Genomic DNA, 19,006 nt, shown 5'->3' with positions numbered 1-19,006 from the left:
ATGAGTTACCTTTATTAACTTTAAATACAGGAGAAAAAAAAATTAAAATAATACACATATACTTTAAGAAGATAGAATCAACTCTAAACTTGAGTTGAATTTCTATTAAAAAGTATACATAGTTTTCAATGTAAATTGTGGGGTTTGGAATTCCCTGAGACCCAAACTTTTTTTACAAGGGTGATGTACATGGTTCCACTAAGTGAACTTAACAATCAATCTTAAATTAATGGCTGTAGTTTTTAATGTATATGATGAGAGTGGCAGCCCTGTGGACCAATATTCCAAAACGGTTTTTTTTTTTTAAATAAAAATAAAAATAAAATTTTAAAATAAAAAAAAATTAAATTTTTATTTCATTAGCTGCAGAGAGGTGGTTGAGAGTTTTAGTGGGGCTTTGTGAAAAGAAGAGAGAAAACATAAAGAATAGTGTGGTATGAGTAAAGGGGTGGGGGTGTCTATGGAAGTGGCAAGCACCATTGCCCAGAACCCTAAAAAGAGAACAAAAAGCCTTTAGGGCCCATACCCTTGTGCTGTCAAAATTTAAGTGCCATAAGTCTCAAGAAAGTGTACTACTTAGGCTTAAGCCAAACTTGAGGATTATTACTAGGTAGGTAGGGTATCTTCTTTTAACTTTCAAATATTTAATTCATATTTAGTTAAAAAAAATTATTAAAAAAAATACACTTAAGGAACTACAACTACTTACTAGTACTCTCCTACCATTTAAGCTCTTTGTATACTTTAATACCCTCTTCAAAGCAAAACCAAACCATTGTCCTTGGAGTTGGAGTTGGAGTTGGAGTTGGTATAAAGTTTCTTAATTATCCCTTGCCACATGAAATTTTCATGTGATATTAAGAAATTGACAAAAAATAATAGATTAAGGAGCTTTGGCAACTCTTTGGCTCTTCTTATCATGTGATCAAAGTACATGTAAACGTTTTTAGATTTTAACCAATGAAGAAGACTTGATCTTCACTCTCAAAATTTCAAGATTAGTTTCTATACCTACAAACTAACAACAATTTTGTCGGCAAATGAGTCTTTAATTTGACTTGTTTGACCATTGAAATCACACACATAAAATGGGACCCTCTTAAAATTAAATCAATATAATGAGTACAGTTTCAACCCATCTACATATATTTTTTCTTCATCTCGTACAATAAATGTGGTACCCAATATTGACCACTCATTTTGGATTAAAAGTTAAACCTTTCATTCTGGTCATTGTCCATGGCACTAGCCAAAGAAAGGTTATGGCTTTGTCTTAGTGAAGAAGGTAAAACAATGGCATATATATAATAAGCTAAGCTAATCAAGATTTGCTCAATATTTATATCTATATCAAGTCTCTATCATTTATTTCATGAATTAACTTACTCTAGTACAAATAGAGGCTTTTTGTCTTCTTTTTTTTACCACTTGAACTTTTTATTTTCTTTCTCTTGGTGGTGACAAAAGGTGGAGATGTAGGTAGCCTTGACCACCACCTAATAAACAGACTAGAAGGCACACTAATACAATTTGTGGGTTTTTGGAGAGACAAATATATTTCAAAAAGTCTATTTTGAAAAAGAGAAGAAAAAAATGTTTTGGTCTAGCAAATGATCATTGCATATAAATTACCACTAGGCAATAGGATTATACAAAAATAGTCAAAAGAATTTTCCATATTGGAAATTACTCATCATGTCCATCAATATGTTTCCTCCTCAATGCCAATTATTCTTGCTCTATACGTATACTCCACTTCATAGATCATAGTGGTAGTAGCATTACCATATCAATTTTCTTAAATTAAATTAAAAAAATCATGAAAAAAATTGATTTAGATATTGTCATCATTGTAATAAGTCTCAATAAGATCCAAGCTAGACCCACAATCATACACAATTCAAACTTGACAATGGTAATTAATAATATCTAATAATTTATGATAATGTAATATTATTATGTAGAGTTTTTCTTTTGAATTTATGTATATTATTAAAGGAGAATGAGACTTTGAGATAGCAACATGTCGCCACAAACGCGTCCACAATTATATATAGAAGAACATACACGCATAAAAAATATATCTTGAAATGGTATTAATTTCCCTTGAAAGAAAATGATTTTAATATTTTATGATACTGAAAATCACAATAATAAATAATGATAAAAACACATGAAAGTGGCCTAATAGTGACTACTAGCTACTTGTACCATGAGCTTTGAGAATAACTTTATTATAATTTGTAGGTGGGAATTGGATTTGGGATAACATAATAGTGAAATATAGAATATGAAATTTATCATGCACTTAATGTTACGTACATTTATATAATAACAATGTAGATTTGAAGTCATCCATTTACTTAGTCCAAATTAAAAAGAAAAAAATATGAGAAAATGAGGAAAAGGACAAAACTTCAAGAATATAGAAAGTTGTAGTGAAATTCCTCTTGAAAATCAGAGACAAGAATGAAGAGAATCAGTACCGTTGGCCATTGTTAGGTCTCTGTACTGATATCTTAAATCTGAAACACACCTACCCTTTCTCTCTCTTTCTATAGATTTTATTTTATTATTTATATTTTTAATTTTTTATAATTCAAACTTGAAGAAAAAGAAAAAAAGAAAGAAGTCTTTTGACCACAACTTCATACGAGTAAAACTTAAGTACATACCCCACCTATCCAGGTCCAATTTAAATATGCTTCTGCCCTGAAATTTCTACCTGTCAGAACAAAAAACCAAGAGGCTAGAATCTCACACACAAAAATATATAGTGAGAGAAAATATATAGTGAGAGAGATTGTTTTGTTTATATGTTGGAAATGGTGAGGATTTGAGTAGAAATATATTTTTTTGTTGTTGTGTTGTTTTGTAAGGACATGAAGAGTGAGGAAGATTCAGTTCTATGGGGAACGAGATGATGAGGAGGAAGACAAAACAATGGAATGATAAGAAGAAGCAGAAGAGGAAGCTGAGGCCATGTTGTGAAATTCAGAGCAGAACAAGACAAACACAAGTAGTTATTTCTTCTGAACCAAAACAAACAACTAAGCCAAAACATTCCTCTAAACTAGCTTATTCTACTACTACCACTACTGCTACTACTACTTCTACTAACTCCTACCAACCTTTCTCATTCGTTCCCATGCTTCTTGTTCTTTTCCTCTTTGTTTCTTTCCTTTCTTTCCCTGCATTTTCTCTCCCCCATCACCCTTTTCCGGCCAACCAAACATTCCGGCCTGAAAAAGAGCTACAAAAGCTGAAAAGGGTCAATGCTTATTTGAAGAAAATCAACAAGCCTGCTGTCAAGACAATTCAGGCATTTTCTTCATTCATTCATATTTTTTCCTTCTTTTTTCTTTATATGAAAGAAAGTTTTTTCTTCTTTTTTTGAGCTTTGAGTGATCTGGGGTGTTTTTGTTTATGGGTTATTTTTAATGCGTGCAGAGCTCAGATGGTGATGTGATAGATTGTGTGCTTGCTCATCTCCAACCAGCTTTTGACCATCCTCTGCTTAAAGGGCAGAAGCCATTGGTAATGCTTGCTCATTTATAATTATAATCAAATTTTATGCTCTTTTGTTTGGTTATATGATAATTATGGTTCTTATGGTTACTAAATTGGATGCTTAATTTTTTGCAGGATCCACCAGAGAGGCCTAAAGGCCATGAAAGTAAAGAGACAATTCAAGAGAGTTATCAGCAGTGGACTGAGTCAGGTGAATCATGCCCAGAAGGAACTATTCCAGTGAGAAGAACCACAGAGAAAGATATTTTAAGAGCAAGTTCCATTGGAAGATATGGTCGAAAACCAAGAAGACATGTTAGGAGAGACTCAACTGGCAGTGGCCATGAGGTTGGTATTTTAGTTTAATTTTATTTAACTAAATAATTTACTTTCTTTAAAAAAAATTAAAAAATTACTGTAGCTTCTTCTTGTCTTTACTATTTAGTCCACTATTCAAAAAACAAAAGAGATCACAATCATTTCATAATTTTTTTTTAATTTTTTCTCCACCGAAAAGACTAACTTAAAAAAGGTTCAGTTAATTTCATTTTTCTCTTCATGGCTATCAATCTGTTATAGTTATAAGAAAAAAAGCAGGTAATGAAGAGACATCAATTAATTGTCAAAAAAAGTTCTATAGTAAAATTTTTGTTATATCATGACTAATCCAATCCATAATTAATATTATTATTTTTTTGACAGCATGCAGTTGTATTTGTAAATGGGGAACAATATTATGGAGCAAAGGCCAACCTCAATGTTTGGGCACCAAGGGTCACTGATCAATATGAATTCAGCTTATCACAATTATGGGTCATCTCAGGTTCATTTGGCAATGATTTAAACACCATTGAAGCAGGCTGGCAGGCATGTTTTAACCCCCAAAATAAAAAAATACATACTTTACTTTTGATTCAAGCAAATAGAACCTTTAACATATATATGATGATATAATTATACATATAATCAGAAAAGGACTAAAAAAAGAAGATTTTAGTAATGTGGAACAGCTGTTAGAGACTTTCTTTCTTGTTTCACTCAGCTTTTCTATAGCAATGACCAATGAGCTCTTTCCATTCATTCCTTTTCAGGTTAGTCCAGAGCTATATGGTGACAACTATCCAAGATTCTTTACATATTGGACAGTAAGTTTTTATTTATTTATTTATTTTTGCTAAAGAAAATGTGACTTCCAATTAATCAATTTATTTATTAATAAATTTGCTTAATGATTTTGCAGACAGATGCATATCAAGCTACTGGATGTTATAACTTACTATGCTCTGGCTTTGTCCAAACAAATAACAAGATAGCTATTGGAGCAGCTATCTCTCCTAGGTCATCTTACAATGGGAGGCAATTTGATATTGGTTTGATGGTTTGGAAGGTGAGTTTTAGCTAAACATTCAAATAGTTTAAACTTACCAATACCACTGTAAAAATTCATTAATAAAGTATACATTTATATATATATATATGTGTGTGTGTGTGTGAATCTCAACAAATAAACTAATATGAGATCTTGGCTAGTCATATTTATGGTTTTAGACCTATAACAAAACCAATAATAACATCCTTATTGTAATTATTGTAGCCTAGCTAATAGTCTATGCTATGCCTATCAGACTAATATATAAATATATCTATCTTTTATTTGATAAAACTTAAGATCATTTGATGCCTTACTTTATTCTCTTAAAAAGTTAAAACAAAGCAAATTCATTTCATCCTCAGTTAATAATAATATTCCCCAAAAAAGGAAAAAAAAAGTTTCCTCTTTAAATTCTCTGTTGCACAAATTCAGGTAGTTAGTAGTAGATAATAAAGACAATGAGGCCTACCCATGAGTGGCAAAATTATCATGTTGGTAATAATTATGTCTTCAATCTTTGACAAACTATTGATCTTAAAAAGAGAAAAGAACAACACTTTTTAACACTATAATTATTAATTTTTCTTTTTATTTTTGTTGATAATGATAATCAGGATCCAAAGCATGGGCATTGGTGGTTGGAGTTTGGGTCAGGTTTATTGGTTGGATATTGGCCAGATTTCTTATTCAGCCACCTTAGAAGCCATGCAACCATGTTGCAATTTGGAGGTGAAATTGTAAATAGTAGATCTTCTGGTTTCCACACATCCACTCAAATGGGCAGTGGTCATTTTTCAGGAGAAGGTTTTGGGAAAGCATCTTATTTCAGAAACTTACAAATAGTGGATTGGGACAATAACTTGCTCCCCTTGTCAAATCTTCACCTCCTGGCTGATCATTCTAATTGTTATGACATAAGACAAGGAAAAAATAATGTATGGGGTACTTACTTTTACTATGGAGGTCCTGGGAGAAATGTAAGGTGTCCTTGAAATAAAAATTGCCATAAGAATTAAGATATAGAAAAAACATTTTCTTTCTTTTTTCTCTTTTTTTTTTCTTCTTTTTTTGGTTATTATTTTAACAAAAAAAAAATCTGGGTTTTAGTTTTCCTTGTTAGGTTTTAACATGGTTTGGGTGATTTTGATATTTTTCCCATTATAATGTTTTCCTTTTGTTTTTTTGAGGGGATTTATAATCATTTGATTATCCCACCTCTTGGGCTTTGTAAATTTGGGGAACATACAAAGTGTTAATAGTACTGGTTTGTGTAGTAGTGTTGGGGCATTTTCTTTGCTTTCCAATTCTTTCCAAGGAAAAATAATAATTTACAGGAAAAAGAAAAAAAAAGAATGGTAAAGAACTCACCTAGACAGAGGTGGGGCTTAGAAGACTTGAACTTGCCCACTAAACCCTACATGGGTTATTATTGTCATTTTAAGCTCAATTTCTTTTTATTGTTTTTAAAAGTAAAGAAGAATGCAAAGTTTTATACTTTATTGGTAAAACACCATACTTTAAGGTCTTGCATGTGGGCACAACAATGAATGTAAATTATTGTTTTTCAAAGCACCAGCAGGCCTAACCAATTAACCTTCCAAACAATACCATACTAATAAGTAAAATATTTGTTTCAAAGTTTCTAAAACTAGAATTATGTGCAATAAGAATCTCAGTAACCATAAGAAATACTTTCTAGTAACAGTCAAAGCCAAGTTCATTTAATTTACTTGCAGGCTTGCAGCATTTCCCATACAAGTTTGTGCTCTTCAAAGTGGACTTCTTTTGGTACTTAAATATTATTAAAATTTTAATACATTTCATTAATAATAAAGAGGTTAGGTTCTTGGGTCTTTGGCTAAGTGTATGGTTATTAGCAAGTCAATCTTTCCTAATGCTTTGTTCATATATTTTAGTAATAAATATCCCAAGAAGAATCTTTCTTATTTCTGAAATTTTGAGTAAAATCTTTCAAAGAAAACTCTTATTGCATACAGTTCATACAAAGATAATATTGAGCAAAAGATGCCAGGCACAAGGGACTAAGAAGCCAGCATTTTGTGGGTCTAAACAAGAAAAGAAAAAGCAACACGAATGGTTTAAAATTGGAGGGAGAAAGAAAGAGTTGTTTCTCTAATAAAAAGCTGGTCATTTTTGTAACTTTGTTTGCCTTGATTCAAGGTTTGGACAAAAAAAAATTGGTTTTTTTTACTCTTTAGAGACGTGTGACATAATGCCCCATATGGATTCTGAGACATGTTATGACTATGACAAGAACATCTCAAAACAATTTTAAAAACCTGAGTTTTTTACTATTGCTTTATGTTTTCAATCACTAATGTCGCCTAAATATGTTGCGAGATTCCAAAAATAAACTATCAAGTAGGGTCAACTGCTCAACTGGCTAAATCACCATAAATTTAATAACACCAGTCAATATCCATTTTTTTTAATAAAAAGTACCAAGTATAAAAAAAGGAGGAGAGAAGGCTAATTATATTGCATTGCAATGATACATTAAGATTCCTAACAAGAAATCACAACTTCAAATCAAATGGATTTTCCTAATTCTCCTCAGGCTTTTGCACCAATATTATCCATGATGAGTCAAACCTCAGACCTTATGAGAACAAACTATGAACACTAAATATCTTCAAACATGTATACATATGCCTCAGATTTGTTGTTTCCTGTGGATTTTATAGTTTTGAGAAAAATAGTTTGCACGTGCTATCCTCAAGTCAAACATCTCTAATCTTGGAACGGCTAAGGTCAACTAGGTTTAGACGTTTCCTTGCTGAGATCACCAAAAAGATTTCTAATAAAAAGGTCTATAAGTTCAGCAAGATCTTCAGGAGTAGAGACCTCAAAAGTGTGGCCTTTAATAATATTCAAGTCTCTTATATCATCAACCAGAGGCCCCTTTGAATGGCAATCACTTGTCTGTTGATTGTATATCACCCCATATGCTTTTTCTGAAACCATACAAAGTTTGATGAATTCAGGATTATTGAGAGTTTCGCTAAAATCCAAATGGGATGCATGATTTTTTGTCAGCCCTTCTATAGAATTCATCTTGAGTGCAATCTTTCGAATAGATACAAGGTTAGAAGTCAACTGCTGAGCCATATGGGACATATTACAGATCGACTGTTCACCATCCCCACGTAGATAGAAAATTTGGACCAAATTGGCAAAGCATATGCGTGCCAAGAAAATAAGGAAATCATAGAAGTTCATGCCTGCAAATATTGGAGAAACCAATGAAAATCGTTCAAGTGATAGAATCAGTTGACGCATTAATGGTGCAATACAAATGATTGGCAGTCATTATAAAAGAGCCATGCTCATCACCATTGAATTTATAGCATGATCCACAATGTCAATTTTTTATTGCTGCCAAACAAATCTTTATAGTATAACCCACCACTAATCTTCTTTCTCTTAGTTTCCATTATAAACACATTGTTCTGTGGATCATGCTGTTTATTCAATTGTGATATAAAGCAATTCATTTTAAAAAAAATTACTTGTGTTCAGCCTTTTGGTTCTTCTCATTGTGAGTTAGCTGACTTATCTCTCTCCTTAAATATTCTACTTTTTTATCTTATGTTTCAACGAGGCCAACTAGCATACAGCCTACTGCAATTCCCCTTATAAGGGTCCTAAGAACTTGCAGTTTACCTGTGTTGGCCGCAAGATTACGCTGGCAGAGACCTACAAAGTCATCACATATATCCTTGATGTCTTCTATGTATTCCTTGGCTTCATTGTAGTCCTTTAAAAGTAGATCCCACTATAAGAAATAATACATATAGGGAGAGATGTTAGTGCCTGCACATTTTGCTTAATAAGTTATAAACACAATGCTAATTTTCTAAACCAAACAAACAAGTATTCGGCAATGCTGTTGCTATGTTATACTCACCACCCAACAAAGGTTATAGCCATTGAACCAGTTGTGGTTTATGGAAATAGTATCTTCCTGAAAGCATTCAAATTACATATCAGATGCCATATTATGCTGCCACAAATCTAGAGTTCATACAGAAACAGAAAATAATCAAAGAGTTTTGAGTTTCCTGAGAAAGAAAATGAGGAGATAGAGATGTCAAATGGGCTGGGGCTGCATATTGAGCACAACACAGAATGAGAAAGTATCATAAGAGGTGGGTCACGTCAAGCTCATTGTTTTGGCGCCATGGGTCAACACAACCCATTAAGCATGAGAAGTATGACTCAAACATGATTGTATATGTTCCTAATGGCTCACATACATGTTTGTGTTATATGTATATAATTTGTGATAGTTGTAGCATTGGTTATGTATAAATTTATTTAGGCAGTTTGTTGGTAGCTGTAAAAATTAAAATTATTTAATCATTATAAGTAGACTAATATGTTTTTGCATATGAACTAATTTTACCATTTTTAACAAATTAGTTATGGAAAATTTAGTAATTGAACAAACATATAAAAAAAAAATTGATGGACTCAATTCATTAAATTGGCAGACCAAAAATGAGCTAGCTCATTTGACTTATTGGTCTTGGCACAATACCTAGTACAAGCGTGAGATGTGCATGTGCCCATGGGTTGCATCAGGCTTAAGGTTTTTAATCTTGAGTCGATAAGAACATGACATCTCCATGAGGAAAGTTATATCTTTTTATTCTGTTTGTCGATAACAAATTTTTGAAAATAGGTTAGTTTTTTTTAAGCTTCTTTTTCAGTCATTTATATGCCTTTGAAGTTTTAATTAGGAAAAAGAAAACTAATAAGAACAAAGTGAACTCTTCTAAAAGTTGTACCCAAAACAAAAGGAAAAACAGAAGGTACCAGATTATGAACTTGATGATACCAACCGCTAGGTACAAATATAATTTCATTTGGTTCTTGAATACACTCCAACCAAGTGGCCTACACGTAAGAAGAATAAAGCAATAGATAAGCAATTGCAAAAACTAGTCAATGAATCAGAATAAACTTAAAGAAACTCCAGATTGTTGATTTACCTTCTTAAAACCAGGAAATTTCGTTTCACTAACTTCATCAAAGATATTATACACACAGCTTTTCATGTTTCTGACAATGACAGAAAGGAGTTACAATAAAGGAAAACAAAACAAAAGAAAAAAAACATCACTACACCTACTCTTACACCCTGAAGTAAGAAACTTAGAAGAGTTAAACCAACCATTTAACCATTTATTCTTCAAGAGAGCCAACATTGGCCCCTATGAACAGCATTCAACAGTCAAAAAATTAGATAGCTGATGAAAAATTACAACCAACTTGTTCTTAAAAGTGGTAACTTGTACAAGGTTGCTGTAAAAGCTAGCAATCCATTGGCATGAACCGCTGTTTAAACAAAGCCCCCCTAACAAAACCCCAACCCCAACAATGTGTTTCATTTATCGAAGATTTATAAAGTAGACATTATAGTCATCAACATGGATCTCTCTGATTGCTTTAAATGCAAGAAATTACATTCATACCTGTCAAATACAAGATGACTTTGAGAAGGAGACAGGAAGAGCCAACGTTTCTTTCCACACACATTTGCTGACCAACTATATGACCTAAAAACATCAGCATGAAGAGGAGTCCAAGATCCTACATAAAGATAAAAGTCAGGTACTTCCTAGTGGATTGAATATTAAACCGAACAAAAGAGCAGAGAATTTCAGTTGAAATCAAATGTAAGTAAAAAAAAAAAAATCATAACTGAAAGGATTTAGAGATAGAGATCAAAGCTATGCTCGTACCTTTTTCTCCCATGTAAACAAAACGATAGTCAGAGCAGCTTATTTCATTACTCTCTGAGTAAACATCAGGATCCTTATGCATGCGGTAGTTATCGAGGTACAGGTTGAGCCAATCATCACAAAAGAACAGGGGAGTTGTGTATGCTGTATATTCTGGGTACTCCTGGGACCAGATTGAAAATAATAAGAGAACTAGTAACGTGAGAAACTAAAATAGGCAAAAAAAACTCACTCTTTAAGCTCACATTTTTCATGATACAATGAGAACTAGAACACCCCCCCCCCCCCTCACACACACACACACACCCAACCACTTGAACAAGCCTCAAATGGCTTAAGCGGACATTTTTCTTACTATGTGCTATTTCTTCTTTGTTTCCATTTTCCAAGGAAAAATAGGATCATGAAACATACAGATAAAAACCAAATCACAGAAAATGATTCGTGCAAATATAACAAGTTCAATTCTGCGATTACAATGTGCACTAATATTAAGGTTCTTATTAAAAAAATATATTATTTTTGTTTTTAAATTTTCTTCACACTGAACCATACAACCTTTGGAAGGAAGAAAACTCTAGCAAATTCCCAGATAGATCCCTCCCCATGAAGAATTGAACCCAGCTCATGAGAGCAGCAAACCATGGGCTGAATACTTGACCTACAATAGGAATGAATTACCATATAAAGCAACAAAGGAAAAAGAAAACCCCAATACCTTTACAAAATGCCAGTCCTTCAAATACAGCAAAGGCTTGTCTCTTACAACCTTAGTTGAAGCATTTCCGCCCTCCTCCTCTACAGACCCTTGAATCCACTGGTCAACAAACTCTGAAACAGACATTTCTACTCTCTTCTGATCTGTGAATTCTCTGGTACCACAATCAGCAACCTATAAGTGTGTGAGTAGTGACAATACTATACAACACAGCTTATATGTAAACATAATCAAAACTCCAACCATTTATCAAATATCTTTCAAATACAATACCCAACCATTCATAATTTATATTATTAGTAAGACCATAACAAATATTCTAAGGAACCCAAAAGCCAAATTTCACAAACTGAGCGAGAAAAGAAAAATCAAAACAGTGCCAACACCAAAACAACATTCCTTCACAGTTATACGTCTGATTCTTTGAACACTAAAACAGTGAATAAATAAACAAAGTTCATACCTGAACTGTTGATTTGGCGAAATGGGTAGCGAAGAATTGGAGATTGGGTTTGCCATTGTGAGTGACCCAGTCTGTGCAAGCTCTCCAATGTTCCATGAGACCTGTCAGCACCACAGGCTGATTTTTCTCCATGTATCTCTGCACGAACTCATTGTAACTGAGTTCTTTCCCATTCACCTTCTCTATTTGTCCCTCAATTTTGATACCCATTTTTTTCTTTGGAAATTGAACGAGAGACGACGGGGATTTTGTTGTTCTTTATTTTTCCTTTTCGAGCTGTGCGCGACTCTCTGTCAATGGTAGCTTTCTGATTAACAATTTTTTCTTTAATTTTTAGCAACTATTATTTTGTAAGGCTGTACAAAATGTTTTGCAAACTCAATTTGAATTAAGATGAATCATCCAAACCAAACTTAAAAATGCTAGAGAATATAATATATTGTACTAGATGAAAATGGTAAAATCAAAATAAAACTCTAAGCAAAATAATTTAAAACACAAGATAGAAAAAACGAGTGTTATAAATCTATTGCTAAAAATACAAATAAATAGAAGAACGTAAAAGAAGAAGATTACAAAATCAAAACAATGATAATACAAGTAAATGAGAATAAGAAAAAAAAATGAAAAGAGCTATGAAAAACACAAACTCTCACATAACCAAAATGTAGAGTAGTGAGGATCACCAACTTGAACAAGATTTAAAATATTTGTCCAAAAGCTTATTTCCCATATTCTCTAAGCAATCTGTCAAGGAAATAATTATCTCTGGAATTATCAAGTCTTTTATGATGTATTTTCCAGTCAAGTGTTTTGTGGATAGAAAATAATGTGTCTTACAAGTGAGTATTGACCTCCTATTTATAGAGATTGAGATACCCTTTGAATTTCAAATTCCATCAACCCTTGTGGCTGTTACGAATATTTAATTGAACATTTATGGAATTAAAATAGAGATTTGAGAGTTACTTGGGATGTTAGAACCGTTCAAATTGGAAAAAATTGAAAAAAAACAAATTGGTTGTCAACCTCACTGGCCGTGCCCAGGACTATCAATGGCTGCGACCACTGGCCTCTGTCCCCCCAAGCCGCAGCCAAGGAATGTCAGTGGTCGCGACCACATGCTATTTTCAACACAAAATGTCATTTTTCCAAAACGTCTCAAATCATTTCCCACATGATTTTGTAATCTCCAAACACCTAATTGGAGTTAAAAACATGTCTCCAACAGTCATATTTCATAATGGCTTTGTTTCAAATGTGTAACACACAATCTACACATTATTGGGTAATATTTGAGATTTACAAATTTGTAACTAATTTTATAACTCCAAAATATGTCACATTTGGGCACACACATGTGTCCAATTTTGTGACTCTCAATAATATGTTACAAGGCGTGACAAATCACATTTTGTCACATTATTTAATCTAACATTATATTATATGAAATAATATAACATTCATCCACTAGATTAAATAATCACTTTTTGTAACACTTATTTAATCAATCAAACATTATATCAAAATATAATATTCCCCCACTTGATTAAATAATGACTCTCTATAGAAACATTTGCATTGATGCATAAAGTAAAATGTCTTTCGACTTGAAATTTACCTTAGTGTAATTATCACAAAGTTTGTTGAAATTTTGGTTGTCGAAGCATTGAACCACTATCCATTGATAACAAACCGGTGATAACACACACATTTTCTATGTTCACTTGAGACCTCAATGTCTCGCTTTTGCACCGTTAATGACCATGTGCACATTCCATTCATAGACTTTTCTTGAGAATGACTCCCAATTCTCATGAGGGGTGGCACCACCCCTTGGTCTATATAGGTAGAACTCTTACAATATTTTCTTACCCTAAAATACTCATCTTTTCAAGACCGAGTTCTATTAAAAAGACCTTTCGGGTTTAACCCTCATTTTGGTAACACACTAGTACTCATATCTCAGATGAGACAAAATTTGAGTACTACTATCATTTACTTGATTGACTTCTTATTACATATTGAACCTAACACTAGTTTGGTTACTAGTTTTAAGATAGATTACCATCAATCGTGAATCTCTTTAGGGAGTCTAAGTCTCATCCCTTGAGATGTAGAAATGATTCCATTTGAGTCATTTCTTTTCTCATGTATGCATACTTAAACACTCTCATTATTTTATTCAAACTTTGTTGCTAGCCATAGTTTGATTAAAATAGTTACCCCTTTAAAATAGCGAGTTTGACTATAGTCAACATACTATAATCAAAACCCTCACTATTTTATACTTCAATATCCAAGATAAACATTTTTCTTGAATATTAATTATAGAAACCTCTTTGTTTCTAAAATTCTCATTTATGTTTTAAATTGATTCCTTCTTGAATCAAAATATTACAAACAATAACTTTAGACACCAAGCATATCTAGATTTATCCATTCCATACACATATAGCCAAAGTGATTTAGAATGTGGAATTTTAAATCATTTATTTGATAGGATGACCAAATTAATCAACCATTATGAGAATAAATTGATTAATCCTGCTATTGAGCATATTAAAGGAAAAGATAATTATTATGCTAATGTATTATCTTGATTAATTTACAATACAGTTGGACTAACAACCATTTCGTCTGAGAATGTATAGGCCTGGAATACATCCCAGAGCCCAAATGGCAAACATACAAGCAGCAGACCAAATAATATATAGTCAGCCAATGGAGAAAGGTGAGGTAATATCCTTCGGAGAATTAGTATTACATTGTTATGGTAATAGTGAAATCAAATATATCTCTCACAAGGCCATTAGTAAAGAACAACAATGTTTATTAGATAATCTTCATCACGCTTATCTATTTAATAATCCTAGATATTTTCAGGCAGTATTAAAGTGCCTAATAGAATACTTCCAAAGTAATACATTTTTTTATTATTATTTAGTATTTCGAGAGAAAAAACCAGGATTATATAAGTCATGTCATTCAGTAGCCGAAAATAGTATATAAATTTAATAATGCCATTTGGAAAGGCCAAGTAAATTATGAAGAAGCTACTAAAACTGCTATTATGTATTGGGGTCTCAATTATTATGATGAGACAAAAGATAAGGGGAAAGAAAAAGTAACCGAATTAAATTGCCCCGATTGTATTAATTATCATAAAACAATAATAGAAAAAGACTTAGTAAACAACAAATTAAAAGAAGAAAATGAAGCCTGCTGGGACCAAATTACCAATCTTAAGCTTCAAGTGGATGCCTTTCGACATCAGCTTCAGCAACAGAGCACTCCACCTACCGCCAATCAAGTAACCATGTCCACTAAAGACATACAACTTCTTATCAATAAAGTTGTCGACCAGAAAATGGAGGAGTGGAATAGTTAATATGATGGGACATATGATGCAGAAGACTCCATCAACCGACTTGGACTTGAGGACCCTACTATGGGAAGCACTACGATTTAAAGTCTGATTTAAAGATAAGATGCTCTTTTCACAAAGACCAAAGGTAGCCGCCCAAGTGCTACGCATCTTATCCTTTCAGAAAAAACAAAATACCATAAGTGTTGAACCTTATCATCTTATCATCACTTTAATAAAATATTAGAGGATAGCTTTTTTATTTCTATATAAATATGCCAAGGAGTCTGGCTTGTAGACTCACTTCTTTTCCTTTTAAATCTTATTCTCTAAACTTAGAGAAACCTCTAAGTCTTGAAAACCATCAAACTTAGCTTTCTCTTATATTGTATAATATTTTATAAGTTTATTAATAAAATGGGTTACCATTGCTAAACACCTTGCGATAGTAGAAGGGGATAGTGAATCTTTTTCAGAAATTCCAAGCTTTCTCAAAGATCTTCAACCAAGTATTTAAATTATTTCAAAAGGATAAAAGCATTGGTTATTGCTTATAATAGGATATAGGCATTGCTTCATTAAACTTGTTTATGCCATTGATAGGCTTGTTAAAAAGTTATGTTGAAGTTCACCCTAGATATGAATATGCATAGATATGTTACCTTTTTATATGAGAAAATAATAAATGTACATTATAAGAAGATTTTTTAGAAGAATTGCAGTTTCAGTAAAATATTCCATCCACACTCTACTATCACATGAATATAAATTTTATTATCAAAACCCAAGTCTTTTTCATATCTATAAAAACAACTATTTTTATAATCAATTATAAACTATATATAAGAAGTTTTTATAAACTAAAAATACCAGGAATATATGAACGTACCTAGAGACATAGAAAAGTATACCAATAAACTCTGGAACGTATTTATTATACCACAAATTTACAATTTTCAAGCTTACAATTTTTAAAAAGAAAAGAAGTCTAGATTTTATAAATTTTTAATAATATAAAATTAATTTATGAAAACAGATACAAATAATATAATTAAAAAATATTTCTTATTAGATAAAAATAGTAAATATTCTTCTAATCATTGTCATACTTATCATATTTACTTATCATATTTCCAGTAAAGACTGTGAGATAAATAAGTTAGCTAAATCACAAAATCTTATACAATATAATATCTATTATATTATAAGAATATTAAAAAGAAAATTTATAAAGATTAATAAAACTATTAAACCTAGTCTTAAAGATCAAGAGTTTCAAAATAAAATATTAGATAATATAGACTATATTAAAAAACAAATAACTAATACAAATATGAAAGATATGTCGAACAGATATGAACGAATAGTCTTAAAGATCAAGAGCCATACTTGGCTGAAAAGACCCAACTATCTATGAAACTTAGGTCATTAAACCTACTAGACATAAGCACAACTTTGAAAAGAACATACATAAGAAAATTCATAACTTTATTGAAAACTTTAAAGAAACAATATTTGTAATACATAAATGAGCTCATTGTTTTAAAATAAAACATAACTTTAAATAAAATTGTTTACAAAGCTAAATGCAGAAAAAATACATAAAAACATAATTTTAAAGAGACTAAAAAAAACGTTGTCCTCGAATCGATACGCAGCCCATCCACTCCATTCACCTCCATACACACACCAAGCTTCCAAGAATCCTTCCGCCTCTGCATCTATTTTCCTGCATCATACTAAAAGAAAAAGAGTGAGCCTAATGCACAGCAAGGAAAAACTACTAACAACATAAACATACACATAAAATCATATCATAACATATGCTATAAACATATCATAACATATACTAAAAACATATCATAACATATACTATAAACATATTATAACATATACTATATAAGACTATACTAATAATGGCCATTATGACATGTGATAAACCATCTACGTCCCCTGTCTAATATTTGAGGTAGGTTAGATCACATGTAGTGTATGATAACCCATCTACGTCCCCTGTCTAATATTTGAGGTAGGGTAAATCATAACATAACATATTAAAACATAAACTTATCATAACATATTAAACATAACATAACATAACATAAAAGCATAACATATCATACAAACATACAAGATCTAGCCTATTTTCCTTACCAAAACTGGGACATAAGAACAAATGCGGGACGTAGAACACTCCTAAAACCAACAATAGAATAGTGAGTATTTCTAAAGGAAAAAGATGAAAAGAATAGAACTAAACCACCAAGAGAAAACTTACCGAAAAGACACCTTAAGTTCAAAGAACTTAAAAACCTAACCACAAAACCATAACAAAAGTTAGAACCTGAATGAAAACTAAAGAAACTTAGGAATCAAAAGAATTAAACTTAAGAATAAGGGTACCTTTGTTGATCTTAAGGATTGGCCTAACTCCAATACCGAAATACTCTAATCCTTACTTCCCAAGTGTTTGATAAAGCTTAAGAATGATAAAGCTTTTTCTTTCCCAACCCAAGTGTATCACTCTTATGTTCTCACGAGCACCTTGGAGTATGATCACAGCTGAAGAGTAAGTGAAAGGGTTGGGTACTAGGTCCTATTTATAGAGTTTGAGGAGTGAAATTATCCTATGTAAAAAAATATATTTACATCCTTAAATAAACATGATTATGACAAGTGTCATACTCTTAGTGGTTCTGGAAGGTTCTAGAGTTTCTAGATCTTTCTTCTATTTTAAAAAATATATATTTAATTTCATTATAATTATAATCCAAATTTAAATTTAAATAAAATAGAATCCTAACTTCTAACTTTCTAAATCTCGTAACTCTAAACTCACCTATAGTAAAATCAACGTAACTAGAGTTATAGAACTCCGATTTAGACCATCTTTATACCGTTAGAAAAATAATTCAATTATCTATAACTTTCTAGAAATATTATTTTTCGAAATTCATAACATAACTGAGTTAAAAATAGGTCGAAAGCTACAGTACCTTAAAGTTACGGAAAATATATTTAATTATCTAAATAACAATCTAATCCACAAATAAACAAGATTGTGACAAATGCCATGCTCCTAATGGTTTTGGAAGATTCTAGAGCTTTCTTGAACTTTCTTTTATTTAAACTACAATTAAATCCTTAAATAAACATGCACACGAAAAGTGTCATGATCTTAATAATTCTATCTAAACCTTATAGTATAATAAATAACATCTTTATAATCAGCTATATTAATCAAACCTTATGTTATAATTAATATTCTTAAACTATAGGTTAAACTTATAAAATCTATAAGTGTTGCTACGAGTGTTCAACTAAGTTCCGGTTTCAACCAAAATCCACGAAATTTAAAATACTACAACTACTACTAGCTAGCTAACTAAGTAAACATTCTGGGACTCTACAATTCTCCCCTACTACAAAGAATTTCGTCCCCGAAATTTACTTACCAAACAATTCCGGATACCGAGCTTGCATGTCCTCCTCCAGCTCCCACATTGCCTCTATTGACTGTGTTTTTAGCCAACGACGTGAGAACGTCAAATACGACAAACCTTCAAGAGAATTTAAATAACACAAACAATTTAATCAAGAAAAGTAAATAACACACAAGATTTTTATAGTGGTTCAGCCCCGATCAGTCGGTAATAGCCTAATCCACTTAGAGTTGTGATTATAGATCTGTACTCAAGATCAGATGGACTGAGCCAACTGAGTTTCTTCAGTACAGATTGCAAAAATACAAGAATCCTTTCAAATACCAGCACTTTCTCTCTCTAGAATACTCAGACCCAAATTTTCT

The 19,006-nt window shown here is 31.8% G+C and overlaps 2 protein-coding genes across 3 annotated transcripts; one reads left to right on the top strand and one right to left on the bottom strand.

Annotated features, from left to right (window-relative positions):
* Positions 1-2,685: 2,685 nt before the first annotated feature.
* Positions 2,686-6,158, top strand: LOC133830274 (protein neprosin). The gene is made up of 7 exons (XM_062260209.1): positions 2,686-3,322; positions 3,451-3,537; positions 3,646-3,858; positions 4,213-4,377; positions 4,602-4,655; positions 4,751-4,897; positions 5,497-6,158. Exons 1-7 carry the CDS (start codon positions 2,909-2,911, stop codon positions 5,872-5,874), a joined length of 1,458 nt encoding a protein of 485 aa, XP_062116193.1. The 5' UTR covers positions 2,686-2,908; the 3' UTR covers positions 5,875-6,158.
* Positions 6,159-7,351: 1,193 nt separating this feature from the next.
* Positions 7,352-12,202, bottom strand: LOC133830273 (arginine-specific demethylase JMJ20). 2 transcript variants are annotated; one of them, XM_062260207.1, is made up of 9 exons: positions 11,832-12,202; positions 11,369-11,542; positions 10,651-10,813; positions 10,381-10,498; positions 9,898-9,967; positions 9,722-9,802; positions 8,811-8,867; positions 8,567-8,678; positions 7,352-8,124 (listed from the first exon to the last, which is right to left on the bottom strand). In XM_062260207.1, the coding sequence occupies exons 1-9, from the start codon at positions 12,039-12,041 to the stop codon at positions 7,655-7,657; spliced, it is 1,455 nt and encodes a 484-aa protein (XP_062116191.1). In that variant the 5' UTR covers positions 12,042-12,202; the 3' UTR covers positions 7,352-7,654. The 2 variants fall into 2 exon arrangements, with proteins under 2 accessions (XP_062116191.1, XP_062116192.1); XM_062260208.1 differs by having other exon boundaries at positions 11,369-11,522; positions 11,832-12,038.
* Between the last annotated feature and the right edge of the window lie 6,804 nt (positions 12,203-19,006).

The sequence above is a fragment of the Humulus lupulus genome, chromosome 4, assembly GCF_963169125.1.
Source record: "Humulus lupulus chromosome 4, drHumLupu1.1, whole genome shotgun sequence".
NCBI classification, from domain to species: Eukaryota; Viridiplantae; Streptophyta; class Magnoliopsida; order Rosales; family Cannabaceae; genus Humulus; species Humulus lupulus.
This window is presented reverse-complemented; position numbering and strand designations above follow the sequence as displayed.

Excerpts from the sequence above, each read along its gene's own strand:
- LOC133830274 (XM_062260209.1), top strand. The coding sequence starts at position 2,909 with ATGGGGAACGAGATGATGAGGAGGAAGACAAAACAATGGAATGATAAG. Across the intron at positions 3,323-3,450 it reads CTGCTGTCAAGACAATTCAG|AGCTCAGATGGTGATGTGAT; the intron begins GCATTTTCTTCA and ends TAATGCGTGCAG. Across the intron at positions 3,538-3,645 it reads TTAAAGGGCAGAAGCCATTG|GATCCACCAGAGAGGCCTAA; the intron begins GTAATGCTTGCT and ends AATTTTTTGCAG.
- LOC133830273 (XM_062260207.1), bottom strand. The coding sequence starts at position 12,041 with ATGGGTATCAAAATTGAGGGACAAATAGAGAAGGTGAATGGGAAAGAA. Across the intron at positions 10,814-11,368 it reads AGGACTGGCATTTTGTAAAG|GAGTACCCAGAATATACAGC; the intron begins GTATTGGGGTTT and ends ATCTGGTCCCAG. Across the intron at positions 8,679-8,810 it reads GCTATAACCTTTGTTGGGTG|TGGGATCTACTTTTAAAGGA; the intron begins GTGAGTATAACA and ends TATTTCTTATAG.